Source organism: Chamaea fasciata, unplaced genomic scaffold (assembly GCF_029207755.1).
Source record: "Chamaea fasciata isolate MVZ Bird 193981 ecotype frontalis unplaced genomic scaffold, bChaFas1.0.hap1 SCAF_26, whole genome shotgun sequence".
NCBI lineage: Eukaryota > Metazoa > Chordata > Aves > Passeriformes > Sylviidae > Chamaea > Chamaea fasciata.
Genome location: NW_027094111.1, coordinates 1,224,222 through 1,246,442, shown reverse-complemented (window position 1 = coordinate 1,246,442; position 22,221 = coordinate 1,224,222). Strand labels below are relative to the sequence as shown.

The 22,221-nt window shown below is 55.9% G+C and overlaps 1 protein-coding gene across 1 annotated transcript; it reads left to right on the top strand.

The window, feature by feature from the left end:
* Positions 1-69: 69 nt before the first annotated feature.
* Positions 70-22,178, top strand: GRHL3 (grainyhead like transcription factor 3). Its single transcript, XM_066204543.1, has 16 exons — positions 70-146; positions 10,095-10,281; positions 10,890-10,951; positions 11,971-12,307; positions 12,492-12,571; positions 14,051-14,204; positions 14,679-14,790; positions 14,905-14,999; positions 16,494-16,652; positions 17,099-17,177; positions 17,429-17,562; positions 18,105-18,139; positions 18,729-18,817; positions 18,906-18,991; positions 19,776-19,840; positions 21,408-22,178. Exons 1-16 carry the CDS (start codon positions 130-132, stop codon positions 21,520-21,522), a joined length of 1,806 nt encoding a protein of 601 aa, XP_066060640.1. The 5' UTR covers positions 70-129; the 3' UTR covers positions 21,523-22,178.
* Positions 22,179-22,221: the final 43 nt, after the last annotated feature.

Genomic DNA, 22,221 nt, shown 5'->3' with positions numbered 1-22,221 from the left:
CCCGCGCTGCCGCCCCACCTGTGCGGTCCGGGCCGCGCTGTGCCATAAATCAAACACCTCGCAGGCAATGTCTGTGTGAGCTGCTCCCGCACGGCTCCGGGGCTGCGCCGCGCTCCCGACACCGCCGGCATGTCCAATGAACTGGAGTAAGTGCCACGGGATTTTCCCTTTTCCCACTTTTCTCGCTGCCGGGGCCGGATGAGATCCCGGGGTCGCTCCTCTGCCTGTCCAGCTGTTGGCAAAGAACGGGATGGGAATTTTCCTGATTTTCTGTCCCTGCCCGAGCTGGTGCTGCTCTGGGGAGGAATCACTTCTCACGAATCGCTTCTTAGAAATAATTTCCTAGGAATCGCTCCTTTTTATTCGGGACCTCCATCCTGGTTAGTTTTTTATCCCCAGCCTAAAAGTGACACATGGGGTTTCTGTCTGGAGGCGAATCTGCTCTGCCTCTGTCCAACAAAATCGAACAGAAGCTGGTTTAATTTTATATATAAGCTGGTTTAATTTTATATGTATTTATTTGAGAAAATACCTTCCGAAGTATTTACTAGTTTCTAGGGGTGGGGATTGTTGTGTGTCTTTTTTGCTGTGTATCTTTTTTGTTGTTTTTGTTGGGGGTTTATGATTTTTTTTCCTTTTTTTGTTTGTTTGGGTGGAGGTTGTTTTGTTTTGTTTTTTGTTTTTTTTTTCTTTCTTTGGGTTTTTTGTTTGTTTTGGGGGTTTGATTTTTGGGTGTTTTTTGTTGTTTGTTTGGGTGTTTTTTTTTTTTTTTTGCTAAGTGAATGGATTCACGCTATGACCCAATGAAATAATTGAATCTTTTAAATAAGAAAAAGCTTTTAACACCTATCGATCTCGCTTCTCATTTTGGCACCTCCGAAATATTTTGGAGCTCTGGATGCTGATGGCATCAGCCCAGCATCTCGTGCTGAAATAAACGCGAACGAGTGTCAGACTGGCGTGCCAGGGTGTGAGGAATCAACCTGCTCCGTGCTGCTGTCAGTCCGTGCTAAACGTCAGCCCAGTCCAGAACCCTGCAGGAAGGATTCGTGCCTAAAAATATTTATCAAGAACCAGAAATTAGATATATCTGTGTAGAGATCTGGGGCTGCCAAGGTGTTTTTTGGGAGAAAACCGCACGCCTGTGTGTGTTTACCAGCCTGCCGGAGCTGCTGTGTCAGCCCATCTCCTCCGAATTAAGAACCCTGAAAAGGCGCAGCAGTAATTATTATTTTATGTCGATAGCGGGATCAATCCGCTCGGATCGATTGAGAGCCTGTGACTGAATTGTTCTCTTTCTGAAGTTTTTGGGGAATTTATACCCGGCGCTTTTTAGGTTCGGGGCTTTGGGCACGCGTTTGTCTCTCGGGACGCGCGGAGTGTGTGAGTGCGCGCGATTGATGGATTTCTCGCTAATTACGGCGCGGGGAATTACACGGCTGCTGCCTCTGCCCTCGCTCAGGGTTAACCCCGAGCCTGCCGGGGGAGCGGCATCGCCCTGGAATTCCCACCGCCGCTTTGGGCACCCCTGAAAGCCAACCCGAGCCGGGTTTCTGCGTCGCTTCATCCTTCGGGAGGAGATCTTGGGAAATTGCGCTTTAATTCAGTGCGGGAATAAATCCCGGGGACAGGGGCGGGCAGAGCCTGCGGGAACGTTTCGGGTCACGATGGGCCTGGAGCAGCTCCCAGGGCTCCCGGCAGGAGATCAAGGAGCTGGGATTTCGCTGGGAATTTCGTGGCACCAAAGGAACAGGGAAGCGCTCAGCCCTGGGTTTCCTCTGGGGGGGGGAAAGGTGTCAGCGAGGGGAGGAACCTGAGAAGAGGCAGCTAAAGCCCCTCAGCGAGCGGCGGGGCTCTAAGGAGCCGTGAATTTCGGGATAATCACCAGGGCGGAGTTCCCAGACACCGGCAGCAGCCTCGGAGCGGTGTCGGTGCCCCGCACGCTGCTCCTTCCCCCCCAGTCTGAACCGCCAACATCTGCCCAGATGTGGCCGATGGTCAGGAGCTGCGTTGTCCCCGTTTTCTCCCTCAAAACGCCCGGGAGAAGAATCCCACCGCTCCCTTTGGGACCTGAATTTCCCAGAGCGGGCTGGGAAGGGACCAGCGTGCCCTGAGAGGGGGAGATGTTTTGCCTATTATAAAATATTCTAACTGCTGATTTCCATAGTCTTCTAAACTGAACCCATGTCTAACTCCGCCGTGCGTGGGCTGCAAGGAGTTAACCAGGAGTTACTCCCAGTTGTGGTTTTGTGGTCGAAACCATGATCGCCAGGAGCAAATTTTTGTCATGCATAAGGTGTGTTATTAAAACTTGAGTTATGCTCCTGGTGAATGAAAAGTTAAAGCCCTTTTATAAAATCCTGGCAGCAAAGCACACACGGGAGAACCGTGCAGGAGCAAGGGAGGCTGGCTTGGAGTGGTTTGTTTTTAAGTTATGTAAAGAGAAAAGGAGAATTGTAAATTAAAGAAACAACAATCAGATCGCTGCCATGCAATTCCCGACAAAGGAGTAGAAGGCCTCTGAATAAACTCCAGACTCAAAGCAGGGGTGAATCAACATTTGCACAGTATCTCCGCTTTGATGCTTTGGGTCACATTTTCGGCTGATTGGTCCATGGGAATGATTCCAGGGAAATTTGCAGAATAAAGGCCGTGCCTCTGAGGAGGATCTGCCCGGGCTTTGTTCCCGCTGGGGTTTGAACTGTTGATCGGTGTAAAGCATTCATCCAAAAACGCACTTGTACTTGGATTGCACCTGCCGGCCCCGGGATCAGCTGATTGGCAGGGACAGGGATCCTGGAATCCCGGCTGCTCCAGGAGGAAAAAAGCAACAGCTGAAAAATGTTAATCAGGGGAACTCATTACCGAACACGTGATAATATTCCATTGCTCACAGCCAAGTTTCCAAGGCTTGGAGGATAAGAACCATGGAAGAGATTGAGGTTCGATGGGATATTGGGAAGGAATTGTTCCTTTTAGGGTGGGCAGGCCTGGCACAGGGCACCCAGAGCAGCCCTGGATCCCTGGCAGTGCCCAAGGCCAGGCTGGTCACTGGGGCTTGGAGCAGCCTGGGACAGCGGGAGGTGTCCCTGCCATGGCACGGGTGGCACTGGGTGGTCCCTTCCAATCCAAACCACTCCAGGGCTCTGTGCTGGTTCATTTCTTGTCCCTTTAGGTGTCAGTGCTGTTCTGGCGGTAGATCTGGTGATGAGGCTGATCCAGCCCCCATCCCTGTCCCCAGTGTGTTCACACTTCAAGTGCTGAGGACACCAGAGCAGCTGGCCCTGACCCTGAGCCTCCTGCTCTGCCCTCTCCCTGCTCCCCTCCATGCCCTGAGCCTCCTGCTCTGCCCTCTCCCTGCTCCCCTCCATGCCCTGAGCCTCCTGCTCTGCCCTCTCCCTGCTCCCCTCCATGCCCTCAGCCTCCTGCTCTGCCCTCTCCCTGCTCCCCTCCATGCCCTCAGCCTCCTGCTCTGCCCTCTCCCCGTTCCCCTCCATGCCCTCAGCCTCCTGCTCTGCCCTCTCCCCGTTCCCCTCCATGCCCTCAGCCTCCTGCTCTGCCCTCTCCCCGTTCCCCTCCATGCCCTCAGCCTCCTGCTCTGCCCTCTCCCTGCTCCCCTCCATGCCCTGAGCCTCCTGCTCTGCCCTCTCCCCGTTCCCCTCCATGCCCTGAGCCTCCTGCTCTGCCCTCTCCCCGTTCCCCTCCATGCCCTCAGCCTCCTGCTCTGCCCTCTCCCCGTTCCCCTCCATGCCCTCAGCCTCCTGCTCTGCCCTCTCCCCGTTCCCCTCCATGCCCTCAGCCTCCTGCTCTGCCCTCTCCCTGCTCCCCTCCATGCCCTGAGCCTCCTGCTCTGCCCTCTCCCTGCTCCCCTCCATGCCCTCAGCCTCCTGCTCTGCCCTCTCCCTGCTCCCCTCCATGCCCTGAGCCTCCTGCTCTGCCCTCTCCCCGTTCCCCTCCATGCCCTGAGCCTCCTGCTCTGCCCTCTCCCCGTTCCCCTCCATGCCCTGAGCCTCCTGCTCTGCCCTCTCCCCGTTCCCCTCCATGCCCTGAGCCTCCTGCTCTGCCCTCTCCCCGTTCCCCTCCATGCCCTGAGCCTCCTGCTCTGCCCTCTCTCCGTTCCCCTCCATGCCCTGAGCCTCCTGCTCTGCCCTCTCCCCGTTCCCCTCCATGCCCTGAGCCTCCTGCTCTGCCCTCTCCCTGCTCCCCTCCATGCCCTGAGCCTCCTGCTCTGCCCTCTCCCTGCTCCCCTCCATGCCCTCAGCCTCCTGCTCTGCCCTCTCCCTGCTCCCCTCCATGCCTTGGCACTCTGGGCCCCGCACAAGGGCCCGGTGTTACAGGCTGTGGATTGTTTGGAAAGAACCTTGCTTGGAGCCCCTTGTGCTGGGGCTGTTTCTGATGTTGGACAGCACACGCTGCTGCTCCTGCACTCACAGGGCTCTGAATCGGAGCACTGGAGGGCACGGACAGCGCTCACCTCGTAGGCCACCTGGGCAGCTGCGATTGTTCCAGGTCACGGTCCCTCCAGGATGGGAAGAGTGGGGAAAGCTCAGGGGCAGAGCCCGCCCTGGCTGTGCTGCTGAGGGGGGCAGAGCTGCTGGCAGAGCTGGAACAGGGGCAGGGCAGGGAGCAGCTGCTCCGTGTGGGGCTCCTGTCAAGTGTCCTGCCCTGGCACAGCCTCCTGGAGCCTCTTGGGCAACAGGATCCCCCTGTGGCACCTTCCGCAGGGCACAGAGCCCGTGCCGGGGTGAGCTCTGGCTGCTCTGAGCACGGGAGGGATCAGCACATCCCTCTGGGGGGGACACAACTGTCCTGAGGCTGAAACCTCCAACCTCTGCTCTCCTTGTGCCACTGCTGCCTCAGAAATGTGTGACATCCTCCGTGTGCCACTGCAGCAGCCTCTGGAAGCAGAGAACCTGCAGTAAAGCTGGGCTTTAAGCACAGATAACCCATAATAGCTGATCACTGGCTTAAAAAAACCAAAACGTTACCTGAAGAACAGGAAAAAAGAAACAAATTCTGTTGCAGAAGTTTGTGTATTATAACTACCATTGGTGGCTTTTAAATCCAAATCTTGCAAAGCCGTGATTTTTAAAAATCTGATTTTCTTTAACAGTCAAAGCTGTTGGAGTTGGAGAATACACAAAATCACCTGTGTAATCTTCCTTTTGGTGGGTGGAGGAGCGGGAGCCTCAGTGCAGAGTGTGATGTGTTGGTACAGTGAGGGTTTGTGCCCAGGAATGACTGTACATAAAGTGTCTTCATCTGTCCCCCGTGAGAACAGGAATGAGAGTGAAGTTTACAGCAGTATTTCAGACGTGCCAGGAGGGAGCAGATGCTCAGGGCCTGTGTTTGTGTCTCCCTGTGGAGTCAGATATCCCTGAAGCTCAGGACACCCCAAATCTGACATCAGAAGCTGCTTCTGGAGAAAATCAGCCGTAATTCCTGAACTGCAGCGGGATTCTGTGCTGTGATTCGTTTTGTTGGGCAGGGGAGGCACTGGAGCAGGGCTGCTTTGTGCGGTGGGGTGCGGTGGGTGGATGCCCCCAGGGTGATGATACGGGATAAAGCACAATCCCAGCTGGTGCCCCCCAAACATCACAGGATTGTCTCAGGAGCCCTCCAGGCTGCGGGGGCACAACCTGCCAGTGCTGCTGAGATTCACGGCAGAGGTCCAGGGCTGCTCCTGTTCTCTCACCTTTGCTGAGCAGCCCAGGATGAGGCACTTGAGTGTCAGTCCCTGTCCTCGGGTCCTTCTGCTGGGATTGTAAAGAGCTACAAAAGCGGGAGTGAAAAAGGACAAATACTGAGCTGCTTTGGGGTTTCTGGTCCTGAGGAGCTGCAGGTGACCCAAGAGGGTCAGGAGGAGGGGGGACCCTGCGGGTTCCCCTGGCAGGTTTGTGTGGCTCCAGCAGGATCAGCCTGCAGAGCTGGATCTGCTGGGGTCCAGTGCCCACCAAGGACTCACCACTGGCACCCAGTGAGCCCCTTTGGGAATGAGGAGCCATTTCCCAGAGCCGTTCCCTGTCCCTGCCCATCCCGGGCAGGCACGTCCCTGCAGGGCTGGGTGACCTGATCTGTGCCCCACGGAACCCAGGCAGGGAGAAGCTCCTGCCCGGCCTGTGGGTGAAGCTTTGCTGGGAACCCTCAGGGGGCTGAGCTGAGGGCTGCAATGCCCCTGCACAAACCCAGGGACAGGGCCCACATTGTTCCCCTGCTGCCAGGGAAAATATCCCAGGAAATATCCCGCAGGCAGTGCAGGTCAGGGGCCAGGAGATGGAGCGTGGTCTCCTGGGCCTGGCGATTGACACCGTGTTGTGCCTGGCACCCCGGCGGTGTTTTTCATCGTTAGTCTGTGGTTGTTGTGTTTCTTTCTGGTTTTTTTTTTTTTTTTCCTGGTTCTGTCTCTGGATTTTTGCCTGGTTGTGTGAGTGGCCAGGTGACAATGCCCTCGCTGCTGTCACCTTGTCTTCGGGTGTGCTTGGTTGTTAAACCTGCAAAGAAATGACAAAATACCGACTCAGCTGAGCGGTTCGGCTTCAGTCCTGAGGCCACTCTGTGGGCTGCTGTCCTTCCTGACCAGGGTTTACAGGCTGAAATCCCTGCCCAGGAAGCAGCTGCTGGCCTTGCCCCGGCCAGGGCAGTGCTGACCCTCCCCTGTATTTCTGACAAGAACTTGAGGAGCACCAGGGTTGTTTCTAGAGGGAGGAGAGAGCAGTGCCCAAACGCAGAGCCGATGAACCCCCCCAGGAGCTGCCTGGGCCATCCCTGAGCTCCTCAGGGCTCGGTGTTCTGTGGCTCGGAGTTCCTGCCGCTTGGACAATGTGATGCTGCTCTGTAGCCACCAGCATCTGGCACGGCCAATATTTAGGTTGGAGGCTGAATCAGGTGTAGTGGAGAGAACAAAGAGCAACACAAAGCTCAAAGGCCGGCAGAGCCTCCCACAGAAACCCAGCAAAGGCAGAAGGAGCACGGGGGCTCTTTCCTGCTTGGCTGATGTCCCCAGCTGGAGCCTCTGGGCACGTTCTCCTGGTCCAGCAGAGCCCTGGGTGTTTATCCATCACCAGGAGGAGCTGGGGAACCAGAGGTGGGCTGGGATCACCTGGTGTCACACTCCCGACTGTTTGGAAACAAACAAACTGCTCCCTGCCCCAGCTCCTGCCCCGCTCGGCCCATGGCCCGAGGCTGCAGCACCGGGGGGAGGGCGGCTGCTGCTCCCGGTGTTTGTGTTCCCCTGGCCTGGGAAAGGAGCTCTGGCTTTGCCAAACACAGCAGGGAGCTCGGGATGGGCAAACACAGCCCGGCCACGTGCAGGGAGCATCACAGGCAGCCAGGAGAGTAAAGTTCAGGTGTGTTTGGATCTGGATTTGGGCGTCTCTTTCCTGTAGCTGTGCTTCACAGAGGTCACTGGTGGGGTCTGGAGTGCTGGGGGGGCAAAGTGACCACAGTGTCCTGTAGGTCCTGATGCCAAAAAGGTGCCACAGACACGTCACCACACCTGCTTGTCCCCTCTCTCCTCAGATACTGGGCAACCCTGGTGACCTCTGGGGACAGGGTCAGAGCAGGGCCGACCTCTCTGGTCAAGAGATGTCCCTCACCCCTGCAGGGAGGGTTCTGAGGGGATGCGCACATCCCAGTCACACATCCCCGTGCCTGCCAGGGACTCTGGAACAGAAACAAGCTGGGATAAAGGAGCAAACCCTGAGCCAGTCGTCAGCTGGGTGAATCCCACCCTCACTGGCACCAGCGCAGTTCCCACGCCTCTGCGGGTTCTGGGCCCCTCGGGGTCCTGCCTGAAGCTCCCGGAGTGTCCTGGAGCAGCCCAAACGCGCTGTCCCCATCCCGCCATCCCTGCTGGGCTCTGCTTTGTGCCGGGAGCACCACGGGCACTGTGCGCCCACGTTTTGCTCTCTCCAGCTCAGGGCCACCCCTGCCTTTGCCTTCTGCCAGGCCAGGCCAGGGCAGGGCAGGTTTCCCTTCGTGCCTTTTCCCGTGGTTTCTCCCACAGAGGTGAGGAGGCAGAAGGGAATCACACGGGGAATGCTTTAGCCGAGGGAGAATGAAGCCCCCAAGCATTTCTCCTCGCAATATCGGTGGCTTTTTAAACTCCCCAATGCTTTGCTGCCCCGGTGTGTTTATCTCTGCGGACTCCCAGCCACAGGGGCCGAGTCTCACCCTGGGCTCGAGCTCTGCTGCTGCCGGTTGTGCCTTGAGAGGATGGGATTGAGGATTCCTGTCCGGACAGGACTGAGCAGCCCCGGCACGGAGCGCTGAAATCTGAGTCATTGCCGTGGCCCTGCTCGGAGACGGCGGCGGCCGGGCCGGGAGGATGGAGGATGGGAGGATGGGAGGATGGAAGGATGGAGGATGGAGGAGGGAGCGAGGGCTGCGTGAGAAGCGCTAAGGACAACGAAACTCCCCAGACACCTGCTGCAGTTTCAGGCGCGGGGTGAAAGCGGGGCTGGGCCGAGGGGGGAGAGCGGCCGAGTCCCCGTTATCCCGGGCTGGGGATGGATGGGAGCTGCTGCCGGCCCCGGTGCCGGCCCCGGTGCCACGTGGGCACGGAGAATTGGGAGCCTCGGGCCACCAGCACAGGGTTGGTTGGCGCAGCTCGGGTGTGGAGGGAAAAGCAAAGGATTCCTTAAGGAAAAGGTGACTGGGACAGCAGAAGCAGCTCGTGGTGGCCTCATGGAAAAAAAAAACCCAAAAAACAACAACCCAGCTGTAATTCCTGACCTGCAGATTAATTGCGTGCTGTCATTTGTTTTGTTAGGCAGGAGTCTGAGCCAAGGAGAGCTCTGGAGTCTGATCCAGGAGCATCCCAAGCCATCCCTGCGTGGTTTGATGGGTTTTTGGTACAGGCTGGCAGTGCCTGGTGACAGAGCAACCATGGGGAGTTCTAGGGATGCCAGGTTCCTTCCAAAAGGAATTATTGTTCTCTGAATGATTCACTTAAAAGTCTAGACCTAACACACGGAGGGTGGCTGAATGCAAACAACATATTCCCTATAAAAATGCCATTAAATTGTAGCACTCATTGCTGTAACTCCTGAAGGTTTCCTTTGCCTTTCCATGAAAAAACATCAGCAGGTGATGTCATGGTTTGACTCCAGTCAGCTCCTGGCGACTTGGGAGATTTAAAGAAGATTTTTTAACCCTTTCTTCTAATAAAACCCAATCTTGCCCTTCCTGGGCATTTCCACTTTGAGGAGAAAGGATTTTTTTGTCCACGGAGATGTTATTTTACAGTGAATGGTGGGAGCTGTGATGGTGACACCAGGTGCAGAGGACAGGAAGGTGTGACAAGAGCAGGGCCGCTGTCTCTGTGGACGTGATGGGATTCGGTCAAAGGTTGGACTTGATGATTTTTGGGGTCTTTTCCAACCTAAACAATTCTGTGATTCCAAACTCCACACTGCTGGCGGGGTTTGCTGGAGGGAAAGGAAAGATGACCAATGTTTGGGTAATTAAGTGTCTGACAGTTTATTAACATAAGATGGAGAGGCCTGGAGAAAGTGCCAGAAGTGAGGACAGACAGGGCATTATTTTGGTGTGTTGCTTCTCACGTAGTCCCACGAGCCTCACCTCAGCCAGGAATTTTTTAGTGGAAGGGAGGGGGTTGTGATCTGCCTGTCTGCTTCCCTCGGAGTAAAATCATCTACAAACCACTGGGGAAAAAATAATTTAAAACCCATGAGCTGCAGCAAAGGAGGACGATGAGGTCTGGTTCCATCTGGGCACTGAGCGACTGTGTCTGACTGTGGCCTGTGCTGGCCTGGAGCTCCACATCCAGGGCAAATTGCTCCCTGATCCCTTTTCAGTGCCAGCAGCCCCTGTGACAGTGCAGGTGGGACTGGGGAAGGAGCAGCTGATGGGGTTTTGCTCCCTGGGCAGGAGAGGGAGCAGCGGCCCCTGCAGAGGCTCTGGCCTGACTTTGTGCCCAGCTCCGGCAGCAGAGGTGCTGATCCCACAGGGCTGGGAGCTGAGGACCAGGAGAACATCCCTCCCCCGTTCCCCAGAGCCTCTGGGAAATCTCTCCTATGTCCACGGCAGCGTCTGTGGGAAACGCTCCTCCCTCACCCCCGGCTCCCCCTCAGTTTTAGATCCGTGCGTCTGATGAAGAATGACACCATGAACTTCCAGAAATTCCCCTACACCAGCGAGGACGAGGCCTGGAAAACGTACCTGGAGAACCCCCTGACTGCAGCCACCAAGGCCATGATGAGGGTGAACGGGGACGACGACAGCGTGGCCGCCCTCAGCCTCCTCTACGACTACTACATGGTGGGTGCCCCGGGCTGGGACTGGGGTAAAAGAGGAGTAAAAGAGGAGTAAAAGAGGTGTAGAGGGGACCCCTCTACTGAGCTCCCCCATCCACTGAGCCCCCTGAGTTGTTTATCCAATATTCTCCAGTTATCTCACAGCACCACCAGGATCCCCAGTGGTAAACTGAGGCACGGAGCAGCCCTTTGGGGAACCCAGGACATGTGGAACACCTGAGCCCAGGCGCCCCGAGTCTGGATTTTTCCCATAAGGAGCAGCAGTGCTGTGAGGGCTGTGGGGCTGGAACAGCCTTGCAGACCCTGGCAGTTTCATTGTCCCAGTGCTGCTGTGGGATGGAGCTTTGAGAAGTGTGGATCTGATTTTTCCCTGATTGGAAGAAATAAGGGATGATGTTCCCACTCACTTGGGTGCTTTTTAGGTCCTGCCCACAGCAAGCTGGTGTGGCTTGCCCAAGGTTATTTGGGAGCCCAGCAGGGCAGAGCCCAGCTCTGCTGTTTGTTATTCCTGGGGGTTTTATCTGGGAGGCCTCACTGCCTCACAGACAGGGCTGATCCTGCTGTTCCCGCCAAGGAAATGGAACCCTAAACAAACTCTCTGCCCCGTCCTAGGTGCCGAAGGAGAAGAGGATTCTCCCCGCTGGGATGATGGGACGCAATGACCTGGCAAAGAGGTTGGCTTCAGTTCCTGCTCTCTGGAGCTGCCTCACTCTCCTGCAGCTGCTGAAATGCAGGATGGGGCTCTGAGCTTGCAGAAAATAGACATCAAAGCACGGTGTTATTACCAGCAACAGTGCAGCAGCTCATTAACCCTGAGACACACATTAAAATTCTTTAGGCCGGGTCCCAAGCGGGTGGAAATGGAGCTACACCCCTTAACACACCTGAGCACCTGTCTGCCTCTCTTCTCAGGCCTTGTGCTGATTTGCAGCAGCTGAAGAAATTGCCTTTGTTTCCTATTTTGTGACACTCGCAAAGGGCAGAAGGGTTGAGCACTGGCAGCAGGGAGGGAATGGCCAAATCCTCGTTCATCCCGTGCGCTGATGAGGGTTTCTGTTCCACTCTCCCAGGATTCTCTTCCAGTGACTCCCATTTGTCCTTTGAGGTTTTCAGCTAATTAACTATTTAATTAATGGCTCATTTGCCACTATGAGTTCAGTTCCCCTTCCTGGATGCTGTGCACTTTGGCTTTGTCAGTTTTTAACCACTTGACAGAATAAACCTCAAGTGATACTTCACTCCTTCAGAAGTAAACTGACTTAAACTGGTTTTGCTTTTTGCTTCCTCAGTTGCTGGAGTTTGTGAATTTGTACAATAATTGTTTCTCCTTTAAAAATGGGTGTAAAAAATCCACTTTCAGCACCAATGAGCCATAAAAAGACTAATGATGGACAGCCCACACAGCAGTTGCCTTTACCTGCTGCTCTGAGCGTGCGATGGCCTAAAGAAAGGAGCAGTGGATGTAGGGCCTGGGTGTGCAGCCCCAGACCACGTCCAGACCATATTCCCTGACTCCCCGTGATCATCCCTTGTCTGCTGAGCACCCCTGGCTGCTGCTGACCGCACTGGGAGCTGTGGGTGGAGATCCCCCAGGGGCTGTCAGGAGCTGCTGGGGCTGACTCAGGCCAGCAGCACAGCCAGGCGCTGGTGCTGGGGGTGCCCAGCCTGCCCTGACCAGGAGCTCTCTCCACAGGCACTGCCACGGGATGGATTACGAGCCCGAGATGCCCTCCTTCGATGGCTCAGCCCATCTCATGAAGCTGCTCTCAGAAAACGTCTCCATGACCCAGGAGTTTTGCGAGCCCCCCAAGAAGAACGGCCTGAGCCTGGACGGCGTCCCCGCTGCTCACAAGGCGGCCCTGCTCCCCCCGGGCACCAGCAAGCTGGAGACCACCCCAGACAACTTCCTGGTGTCGCCGGGGGACGTGTACGACAGCAGCTCGCTGACGTCGCTGTTCGAGGGCCTGCCCATGGCCCCGGCGCAGCAGCGCTGGCAGCCCGACAGCACCTTCAAGGAGGACCCCCAGGAGGTCAGGCCTGGGGGGTCCACGGGGGGCACCGGGAGCTTTGCTGGTGTTTGGTGCTGTTCCTGGGGGGTTTCTGGGGGTTTAAGGTGATTTTGGAAGCAATGAGGGTCCGTGTTTTGTCTGATGTGGTGTCTGGGCAAAGCAATGCGAGATTCCACTTTTGATTTGCGGTTCCTCTTGTCTGCAGACGCTGCTCTTCAGTGACATCCTGAAACCCCAGCCAGAGCCTCCGTGCCCCGAGAGTTACCCCACGGACGGAGTCAAGAGGTAACAGCAGTGCAGGGGTTTGGGCTTCCAGGGAACTCTGGGCTCTTTCCCGGGGCAGGGCTGCAGCCCTCTCGTGTCCCCAGCGCAGCCTTGGCAGTGACAGTGCAAATGACACATGCCGTGCTTTTGCACAGCCCACTTGTGTCTCCCTGGTGCTTTCAGACCCAAAGCTGGGATTGTTCTGCCCCCGGACCCAGCTGCTGCCACCTCTCAAGGTGACAGCCCCTTCCCAGGGAGCACTGCTGGGCTGGGTGACACCCAGGTGGCTGCACCATCTTCCCACAGGCCCCTTGGAAAGGGGAAATGACAGGGAGAAGGAGGCTGGCAGAGCGTGAGGGTGATAATCAGCCTCCCCTGAGCCAAGGTTTGGATTCTCCCTTGGCGCTGTTAGTCAGCCTTGATTTTAGAGGGTGCCGCTGCCTCTCATTCCTAAAACATGAGAGGGATTTCTCCCTCCCTTCCTCCCCTCTGCCAGGCAGAGCTCTGCTGCTCCAGATACCGAATCAAACCTCCCAGCAGGTAACATTATTTCACCTCCCACTTTTTATTTGCCTCCGGAGTCAGCTGACGGGTGACTCAGCTGTCAGACGTGGGGATGTTCACAGAGACAGCAGCGTCCCCTGAGCCACAGGCTCCCTGCTCGCTGTTTATTTGTGCACTCAAGTTCTCTGGCTCTCTTGGCTCCAGATAAGAGGAGCTGCCAAGCCCATCTTCAGAGATGGCATCACAGGAGGTGGAGCAGGAAGGAGAAGGGTTGGTGACTAAACAGGGCACTTGAAGGGTCTGAGTGAAGGCTCCTGTACAGGTGGTGGCTTGCACGGATTCCTCACAGCAGAAACCAGCTGTGGCCTCATGGTTTCAGTGCTCACAGCTGCTGCTGAAGGCCTGGGAGCTTCTGAATTCAGGCTCTTGTTTCAAATTCCCTTGCCAGCAGTGACACCATCTCTGTGTGCCACTACAGAGCTTTGCTGTGAAGATTAAAGTTGGTGCCCACCACACAGAGTCCCAGGAGCTGGGATTCACAGTCCAGGTTTGGTTCCTGCAGGTCCTTTTTCTACAGGACCATTAAGGGAGAGTCCTCCTGGCTCTGCCAGTTGTGGGTACGGATTTGGAGACAGAAACCTGGGTTCAGGATGTTGTAAAGGTCTCATCGCAGGTACCCTTTTTTGTGTTTAGCTGTAGGCTGCTGGTTGAGCAATGCTTCTGTTGCCATCCACACAAAAATACTGGCTGCAGCCACGTCCAGGGGTTTTCAAGCCAAACCTGAGGGGTAAAATGAGGCTGTTGGAGCAGTGCTGCTCCCCAGGGTGTAGGGGAGGATCAGAATGTGCTGTGCTGTGTCAGGGTGTGTGAGGTGGGGAACGGAGCAGAAACTGGAGCCTGTAACCCGTGGGGTGGAGGCTCCCGGGGCTCTGTTTTGCTTTTGCAGTGAAACAGCAGCGTGTGCTTATTCATCCTTCTCTCTTTGTTCCATCCAAGTGACTTTGAATACACTCTGGGGTCACCCAAAGCCATTCACATCAAATCCGGGGACTCTCCCATGGCCTACCTCAACAAAGGACAGTTCTACCCCATCACACTGCGGACAGCTGGAGACAGCAAATGTTTGCACTTGTCCTCAAATAAAGTGAAGGTAAGAGACACAGACAGGCTGACAGCTCTGCTGACAGCTCTGGAACGGGGCATCCAGCAGCTCCGCTGGCCTGGGAACAGGGCTGAACATGAGCAGGAATGGCTTTGTGGCTCATGTTGGCTTAAAGGGATGAATGGGATGGATTCAGTCCCCCAGGATAATCCTCTGCTGCGCCGCAGAGCCTCCCTGGCAGCTGGAACCTGTCACAGGAGCTCAGGGACGCACAAAGGGCCAGTGGGGCCCTGCTGGGAAGAGCTCTGAGGCTGGGACAGGGTCCCCATCCTGCTCCTGGGATGTGGCCAGGCCTCAGAGTGACCCCTGAGATAAACGGGCCAGAAATCCCTTCCCTGCCCTCCTCAGCTTCCCCGGCGCAGAATGCCCAGTTTCCCCCTGGGCTGGGGCGGCGCAGGATGGGGGCTCGGGGGGCCCTGGGCCTGCCCTGTGCTCAGCTGGGCTCCGCTGGCTGTGCTGCAGAGCGTGGTGATGATCGTGTTTGACAACGAGAAGATCCCCACGGAGCAGCTGAAGTTCTGGAAGCACTGGCACTCCCGGCAGCCCACGGCCAAGCAGAGAGTCATCGACGTGGGTACGAGGGGCTGCCACACCTGGGGCAGGATTTGGGGCAGGATTTGGGGGTGGGAGGCCCCAGGACTGTCACAGTTTGAGCCCCAGTATGAACTGCTCCCTCCCTGCCTCGCAGCTGACTGCAAGGAGAACTTCAACACGGTGCAGAACATCGAGGAGCTGGCCTACAACGCCCTGTCCTTCGTGTGGAACATCCACGAGGAGGCCAAGGTACAAAGTGCTCGCGGAGGGGAGCTGGGAACGGTCCTCAGCACAACTGCAGCTCCCTCCTGACAGACACTGCTCAGCTGAGACCCAGAGAACTGCAGCCCCAGAGCTGCCACTGCAGGGCCGGCCTGGCAGGACAGCAGCAGGACAGCCCCAGCGTGTGTTTGAGCACTGCCACGAGCTAATAAACACTCTGGGTACACCCAGACTGGCTCAGGGGTGTTTTCTCAGTGCTGATGGATAACTCTGAAGAAAGGGTTTCGCAGCAATTCAGGGCTCTGCTCACGTGTGCCTGCAGCCTGTTCAAACAACCCCCAGCTCAGGGAACAAAGAGCCCCTCTCCAGACGCGACTGACCACCCCCTGGGCCTTGCGGGATGTGGAAGGGAGCCAGGCAGGTCACAGGGTCCCTTTTCACCTTAAAAGCGGGAAGGTTTATTACAGCAAGGTCTCTGCAGCTCTGCCGTCTCTTCTGCATCTCCTCAGAGTCTCTCATTAACACTTTGTACCTGGTGGGGATTGAAAAACAGATGGAGCAACTGAGGAAAAAAGAGAAAAGCATAAATAGCCCAGGTCTCTGAAGCTTGGGAAAACCCTGCCTGGCTTTGGGATCTCAATAAGCCCAAAGGCAGCCTGGGCCTTTTACAACCCAAGAGGTTAACAAATGTCTTCAAGGCAGAGCTGTCAGAAATGGAAATATGTCAGGTATGTGGCAAGCCCTGGGGGCACCTCAGCAAAACTGGATTGAACTCTTAACAGAAACTCTGCTCAGGCACTGGCCTGGGGCAGGTAGAGGTGAGACTTCAGAGAGGCAGGAGGGCTCAGGGGCTGGGAACAGGAGGGCTCAGGGGTTTGGGTGTTTGGGTTGTCCATGGCACCTGTTACTTCTCTCCTTCCAACTAAACTTCACCCCGCAGTGAAGAGGTTTCCTCTCCTAGGAACTGACTGGAGGTTTCAGGGCTGAGATCCTCAGCTGAGGGAGCTCTGGGAGCTTCTCCAGCTGCAGATCTGTCCCCAGGGTCCAGGGGAACTGCAAGGCCACACCGATGAATTGGCAATTTGGAGATACAGTGTGGGTTAGAGCTGTGCTCAGCTTTCCTTCCAGAGTTCCCACTGCAGTTATCTCCCTCCTGGTGATAAAAAAGCCCAGTGTGGGATGAATATTTATTTAAGCAGCGCTGCTGTGCAACTCCTGAGGCTGCAGCCTTGCCCTCCTCCCTTCCTGCAGGGCTTTGCTGTCTGAGGGTCCCTTTGGCATGAAAGATCAGAAATATCAGCAAGAACATCCCCAGGCAGGGTTTGGGGAGTGGAGAGGCTGAGTTAAAGAGCGGGAATAGGTGTGGGGGGACGGGCTCAGGTGGGAAATCAGCTGCTCCCCTGCCAGGCTGGCCCTAGGAGAGCTGGAAGGAGCCTCAGCAGCTGCTTTTGTCCCTGCCCTCTGCTCCCGCCGCTGCCTGGGGAGGCTGCCGGCACCCACAGCCCCTGTCCCTGTTTGCAGGTGTTCATTGGGGTGAACTGCCTGAGCACAGACTTCTCCTCGCAGAAGGGGGTGAAGGGAGTCCCCCTGAACCTGCAGATCGACACCTACGACTGCGGCAGTGGCAGCAGCCAGCTGGTGCACAGGGCTGTCTGCCAGATCAAGATCTTCTGTGACAAGGTACAGCACTCCTCTCCCACCAGCCCCACGTCCCAGCTGGCCAGAGGCTCCAAGGACAAAACCAGGAAGGCTGTGAGAGCCCAGAACAGCCCAGGCCTGTGACTGTGCCTCACAATAAACTCTATTTTTGACAAGTTGTTAAATATCAAAAGAAACGAGGGTTTCCTGAGAGGTTCTTCCCCAATCTCGGATACCTTCCCATGGAAAAAAGTCTCACAGCTCTTCTCGTGTGCGTGTTTCATTTTTAAAAGCAAATTTTCTGTTTGTTTTTCGGATTTCTGAGTGTCAGAGAGTCTTGGCCTGGGCTGTGGGAGGTCCCTGAGGTGACCATTTCTGAGTTGAGGCTGCCTTCACCTTAGTGTGTCACACCTAGAGGTGGCCACAGAACCCTCTCTTGCCACTGCTGGACATGTCAGTGTCCTCAGTTTTGCTGGATCTTCCCCCAGGGAGCAGAGAGGAAAATGAGGGATGATGAAAGGAAGCAGTTCCGAAGGAAAGGAAAATGCCTGGACTCCAACAACAACGGTGAGTGCCCGTGTGTGCTCCCTGCTGAAATCCCCGTCTGTTATCCTCCGTGGAGCTGGCTGCTCCCTTGGGCTGCACTCAGGCCCTGCCTGGGCTCCTTCCCAGCCTCCCAAAGCCCTTTGTGAGCCCCCACCAACCCTTGGGAACAGTTCTGGGCTCCCCTGGAGGTGCTGCATTTCCCTGGGAGCCTTGGGAAGCGGCTCCCCGTGCCAGCACCCCGAGCCGAGCTCAACTGGACTCTCCATCTGTAGGTCTGAAAGGCTGTTTGCTCTCTGGCTTCAGAGGGAACGAGATCACGTTCCTGCGGCCCGAGAGCGACCTGGAGACGCAGCCGGTGCTGTTCATCCCCAACGTGCACTTCCCCACCCCGCAGAGGGGCGGCTCGGTGAGTCCCGGCAGTCCATCCCTCCCTCCCGGGCCGGGCTTTGCCCCCCAGCCCCGGGGCCGGGGAAAATCCCAAACCTCGGCACGGCTCTCTGTGGGAGTGAGGTGAGCTCCAGTCACGCAGTGCTGGGTGAGGTAAACCTTGCCAGGCTCCTTCCAGCCGGATATTCCCGTGCTTTGCACACCTGCGGCTCCCACACAGGGCTGCGGTGGTAGCAGAAACAGCAGTGGAAAAGAAATTCCAGCCACATGTGACCATGTCAGTCCCTGTGTGGGTGGGACATCCGCCCACTGTCCTCTGTCCTTCAGAGCTCCTCAGCATCCCCTGCCTCACAAACCGCTGCCCCCGTTTGTCATAAACAATTCTTTACATCCAATTTCATTTGATCTGAGAAAGGGATGCCCGGGTTTAATTGTGTGGGAAAACGGATGGGTCAGGAGGAGGGAAATCATGTTTAAAGTGCGCCCCAGTTGCCTCCCCCGGGCTCTCCAGCACACGGCGATGCTGTGCGAACTCACAGATCCCTTTCCTTTGCATTCCAGGTGCTCCCTCCCGCTGTTCCCAACTCTGCAAACAGGTGAGGATGCAGCAGGGTGTGTTTCCCATCCATCGGCTGCCCCGCTCCTCCCCAGGGGCAGGATCACACAGCTCAGTGTCTCCCTGACGCCCTGAGAGTCCCAAGATGAGTTAAACCTTGTCCTGGAAGGGACTCAGGGCTGCAGAAACAGGGACACGTCTCTGTCCCCGTCAGAATCACTCCAGCTGCTCCCTGAGGGTCCTCTTGTTCTCACGGAGATGATGTTTGAAAGCGAAAATAAAAGATCACAACTGTCACTGAAGGGTCCAAACACCCAGAGGGTGGAAAATCAACTGGCATGAAGTGGAATCACTCCTGAAAAGCAGAATCTCCCCCAGCCTGGGGCTCTCTGTGGGGATCCCGGTGGGGAAGCAGTGCCAGGAGGGTGCAGAAGGCTTTTGGGTTCGCTGGCCCCAAAGCCTCCCTGAGCTGCCCCTGTGCTTCAGGCAGGAAGTTACCGCTCTGCTGCAGTAATTACAAACCAATCCTTCATTGCTGGAGGGTCGTCGGAGTAACTGGCGGTTCAGCGAGGAGTTCAGTAGCTGCAGTCGGTTTGTTCGCCTTGACTGAGGGTGTTGTGTCTCCTCAGGCTGCCCCTGAAGCGGAGCGGAGCCTCCTTCCCCGAGGACTTCGACCAGATCCCTGCAAAGCACAGCAAGGACGAGGATCCCCAGAGAGGTAACCCCGGCAGCCTCAGTTCCCCCGGGCTCTGGGAGCACTGGGAGCACTGGGAGCACCCTGAGCACGCTGCCCTGGTCTCTTGCAGTGCTGCTCTACGTGCGCAGGGAGGCCGAGGAGGTGTTTGATGCTCTCATGTTGAAGACCCCGGACCTGCAGGGCCTGAGGACGGCTGTGAGTGTCCCCAGCCCCCTGGGGGCCAAAGGGAATGGGGGTGGTGGACAGGGAGCTGGATATGGGCTGCTCCTCTCTCCTCTCCTGCCTGCTCTCCCCTGGGAATGCAAGTGGAAGGTGGGAGCAGGAGCTGAGTTCCCCCAGGAGCTCCTGGCGTGGCTGTGTTGTGCTGCAGAGGGAGGATCACTCCTCCTGCCCCATCCAGATCCTCATGGAGGTCTCCTCTTGTGATGGCACTCTCATATTTTCCACCGTCAAACACCTTTTCCATTCTCCAGGCTGGAGCTGTGTGATCTCCCTGGCCTGGTGCTGGAATTCCCTGGCTGTGTTTGAGGAGCACATGGACATAATTCTGTCGTGGTTATCAGCAGCATCTCTGATAACCCAGCCCTCTCTGGAGACTGCTGGGAAGGAAACAAACAGTAAACCTCCCAGATCTGGGGTGGCTTTATGGCTGCACTTCCAGCTCTGTTGGTTTTACAAACTTTTAAAGTTTGAAAAATGTCAGCACAGAGGACTCTTTGCCATCTTCTCCTTCCCTCATCCTTCACCACAGAGTCAAAAACCTTCAGGGGAAATGCTTGGCAAACACCTACAAAACTCCTGCCACCCTAAGACCAACCTGAACTTCCCCACGAGAATGTTCGGGTCACGGTTTTGTTCTCTGCAGTAAAACTGAGGGGGATCCTTCGCTGCTGAACGCCCAGGCTCACTGTTATCTCTGATTTTTATCATGGGAATTTCACTTTACAAGTACAAAGATTTGCCATGTTTTCTCTCACAGATTTCAGAAAAATATGGGCTTCCTGAAGAAAGCATTTATAAAGTCTACAAAAAGTGCAAAAGAGGGTAAGCTAATCTCTCATCTGCTTTTATGCTGTGCCCCCAAACCTGTCCTCTCCAGCCCCTGCCGTTGGCTCCAAGAGCATTTTAACAAGATAATAAAAGGCAGAGCCACGTCAGGCTCTGCTATTTGGAGCATATAAAACTCAGATCTTTCTGGCCTTTAAAGATTTGGGATAATGCTTGTTTGTATTAGATTTGTTTGGAGGGTAAAGTCTGCCAAGGAAAGGAAGTTGGGTGAAGGTGGAACTGTTTGGGGAGTTTAATGGTGATCCCTTGTGTCTCAGTCTAAAAGCCTGAGGTTATGGAGAACTTATCAGAGAGGGATCAGTGTTTGCTTCTCCAGAAAATGCTGGACTGTCCCTGGCTCAGGATGAGGGATGGGCCACAGGGAACATCTGAATTTGTCAGGGATTCTTCCACCTGTTGCTGATGCTGCTCATCCTTTAGCCCCAGAAATGGGAATTTTCTCCCCAGAGGAAAAGCCCAGCACTGGTGGCTTCAGGGGAGAGGCCACCTCCCTGGCTTTGGCTTTGGTTTTGTCAGTGCCTTGATCTGATAAGCAGCAAGTGACGACTGGGAGGGAAACCAGGCAGGAGGAGCACAGAGCTATCTCATGAAAAGGAAAGGCCACGCCTGGGAATTAGATTAAATAACTAATTTTGACACCTGGTTTAATGAAGGCTGGACGTGACCCATGCCAGCAGCTCCTTCTGTGGGGAGATGGGAGATATTTCCACTCTGGCTGCTGGCAGGGCCAGGCCCAGCTTCCTGCTCCCCCAGATTTGCTTTTCAATCATTTTATCCCATTGCTCCATCCTACACAATCTCCTCCTGGTAATTACAGCTTGAGGGGCAGATGTTCACGTGCTGAGAGGCAGTGGGGCTCTGTGGGGCTCCGTGGGGCTCCGTGGGGCTCCGTGGGGCTGCCTGGGGCTCCGTGGGGCTCTGTGGGGCTCTGTGGGGTTCTGTGGGGCTCCGTGGGGCTGCCTGGCCTGGCAGCAGGGCAGGACCTGCCCCAGGCATGGCCCTTGCACGGGGTGAGCTCAGCAGGTGAACTGGGCCCCAGCGTGACTCAGGAGCAATAATGAGCAATTCTGGATCGTGGTGAGGTTTGGTCCTGAGAAACAATCGAGGGCTCAGATCCCTGATCAACAGCCCTGGGATTGGTTGTGGTTTCGGAATCAGACGGGAGCACAGCACCAGAGGCACAGGTGACTTCTCTGGCTCCCTGCTCTGAGGCAGCTGGAGAGGAAGGGATCAGCTCTGCTGGTGAAGCCTTTGGGTCCCCCCAGAGTTCCTGCGGGGCACCTGGTGGAGGCCAGAGCTGGGATCCGGGGCCTGGGCTGGGGCTGGGCAGTGAGTCCCAGCACCCCCTGGAATTCCTGTGCCGTGACAGAGTTCCCAGGGTTGGAACTGGATCCAGACTGTTCTGGGCTGGATCTTCCCTTGTGCTGTGCCATGGCTTTAATGAATGAATGAATGAATTAGCAGTGGTTGAGCCCCTCAGGCTGGGGAAGGTGAACTGCTTTCCGTGTTCTGCCTCTGATCCAGCTGTTCTTTTTCTCTGTAGGATCCTGGTGAACATGGACAACAACATCATCCAGCACTACAGCAACCACATGGCCTTTCTGCTGGACATGGTGGAGGCAGAGAACAAGTTCCAGATCATCCTCAAGGAGCTCTAAAGAGCTGCAGGCAGCACTTCCTGGGACTTCTCTCTGAGCTGGCACGTGTGACCCACAGAACTCAGCCCCGTGCCCCCTCTTGTTGCCTTGACTTGAACCCCCACGGCCCCAGGGCGGGGCCGCAGACTGCTGTGAGATCATCCTGTGAACGTGGAACTTGGCTCTGTTGAGTTTATTATTATAATTATTATTATTTTTTATTATTATTCTATTTTATTCCCTTCTGGCGCCGGGCCTGAGCTGCCGTTCAGAGCTGGGCACACGAAGTGACAAAGTGACAAAGTGACACTGCCAGGCCCGGGCAGGGGCAGAGCTGGTGGCCCTGGCAGGGAGCGATGCCAGCGCAGGCGTGGCGTCCCCGCAGAGCCTGCAGGGCTCCCCCAGCTCCTGCTGAACGGACACTGCCTGCTCACCACCCTCCCCGCCACTTCTCTGACTGTACATACCACGGAGGCCTCCACAGCCCTTGTTTATACATTTCTGTGTTGTTCCTTTTGTATTTTATACGTGTATAAATGTGCATTGTTTTATACTGGACTCGGTATGGTGACACAGAGCATTTCAAACACAGGCTGCTTCACATTTCTCCGTGAACTCCTTTTGTTAACTGTGTTGTTGGTCGTGTTGTTTTGGATATTCTGTAGTAATAAAGGCTCAAGGACTGAAAAGCAATTCCCATTTAGGTCATCGAATGCCAAG

What these genes read in the sequence shown, in the direction of transcription:
- GRHL3 (XM_066204543.1), top strand. An exon ending in GTTCCCAACTCTGCAAACAG is followed by an intron (nt 18,140 to 18,728) that starts GTGAGGATGCAG and finishes GTGTCTCCTCAG; the next exon opens with GCTGCCCCTGAAGCGGAGCG. An exon ending in TGCAGGGCCTGAGGACGGCT is followed by an intron (nt 18,992 to 19,775) that starts GTGAGTGTCCCC and finishes TTTCTCTCACAG; the next exon opens with ATTTCAGAAAAATATGGGCT.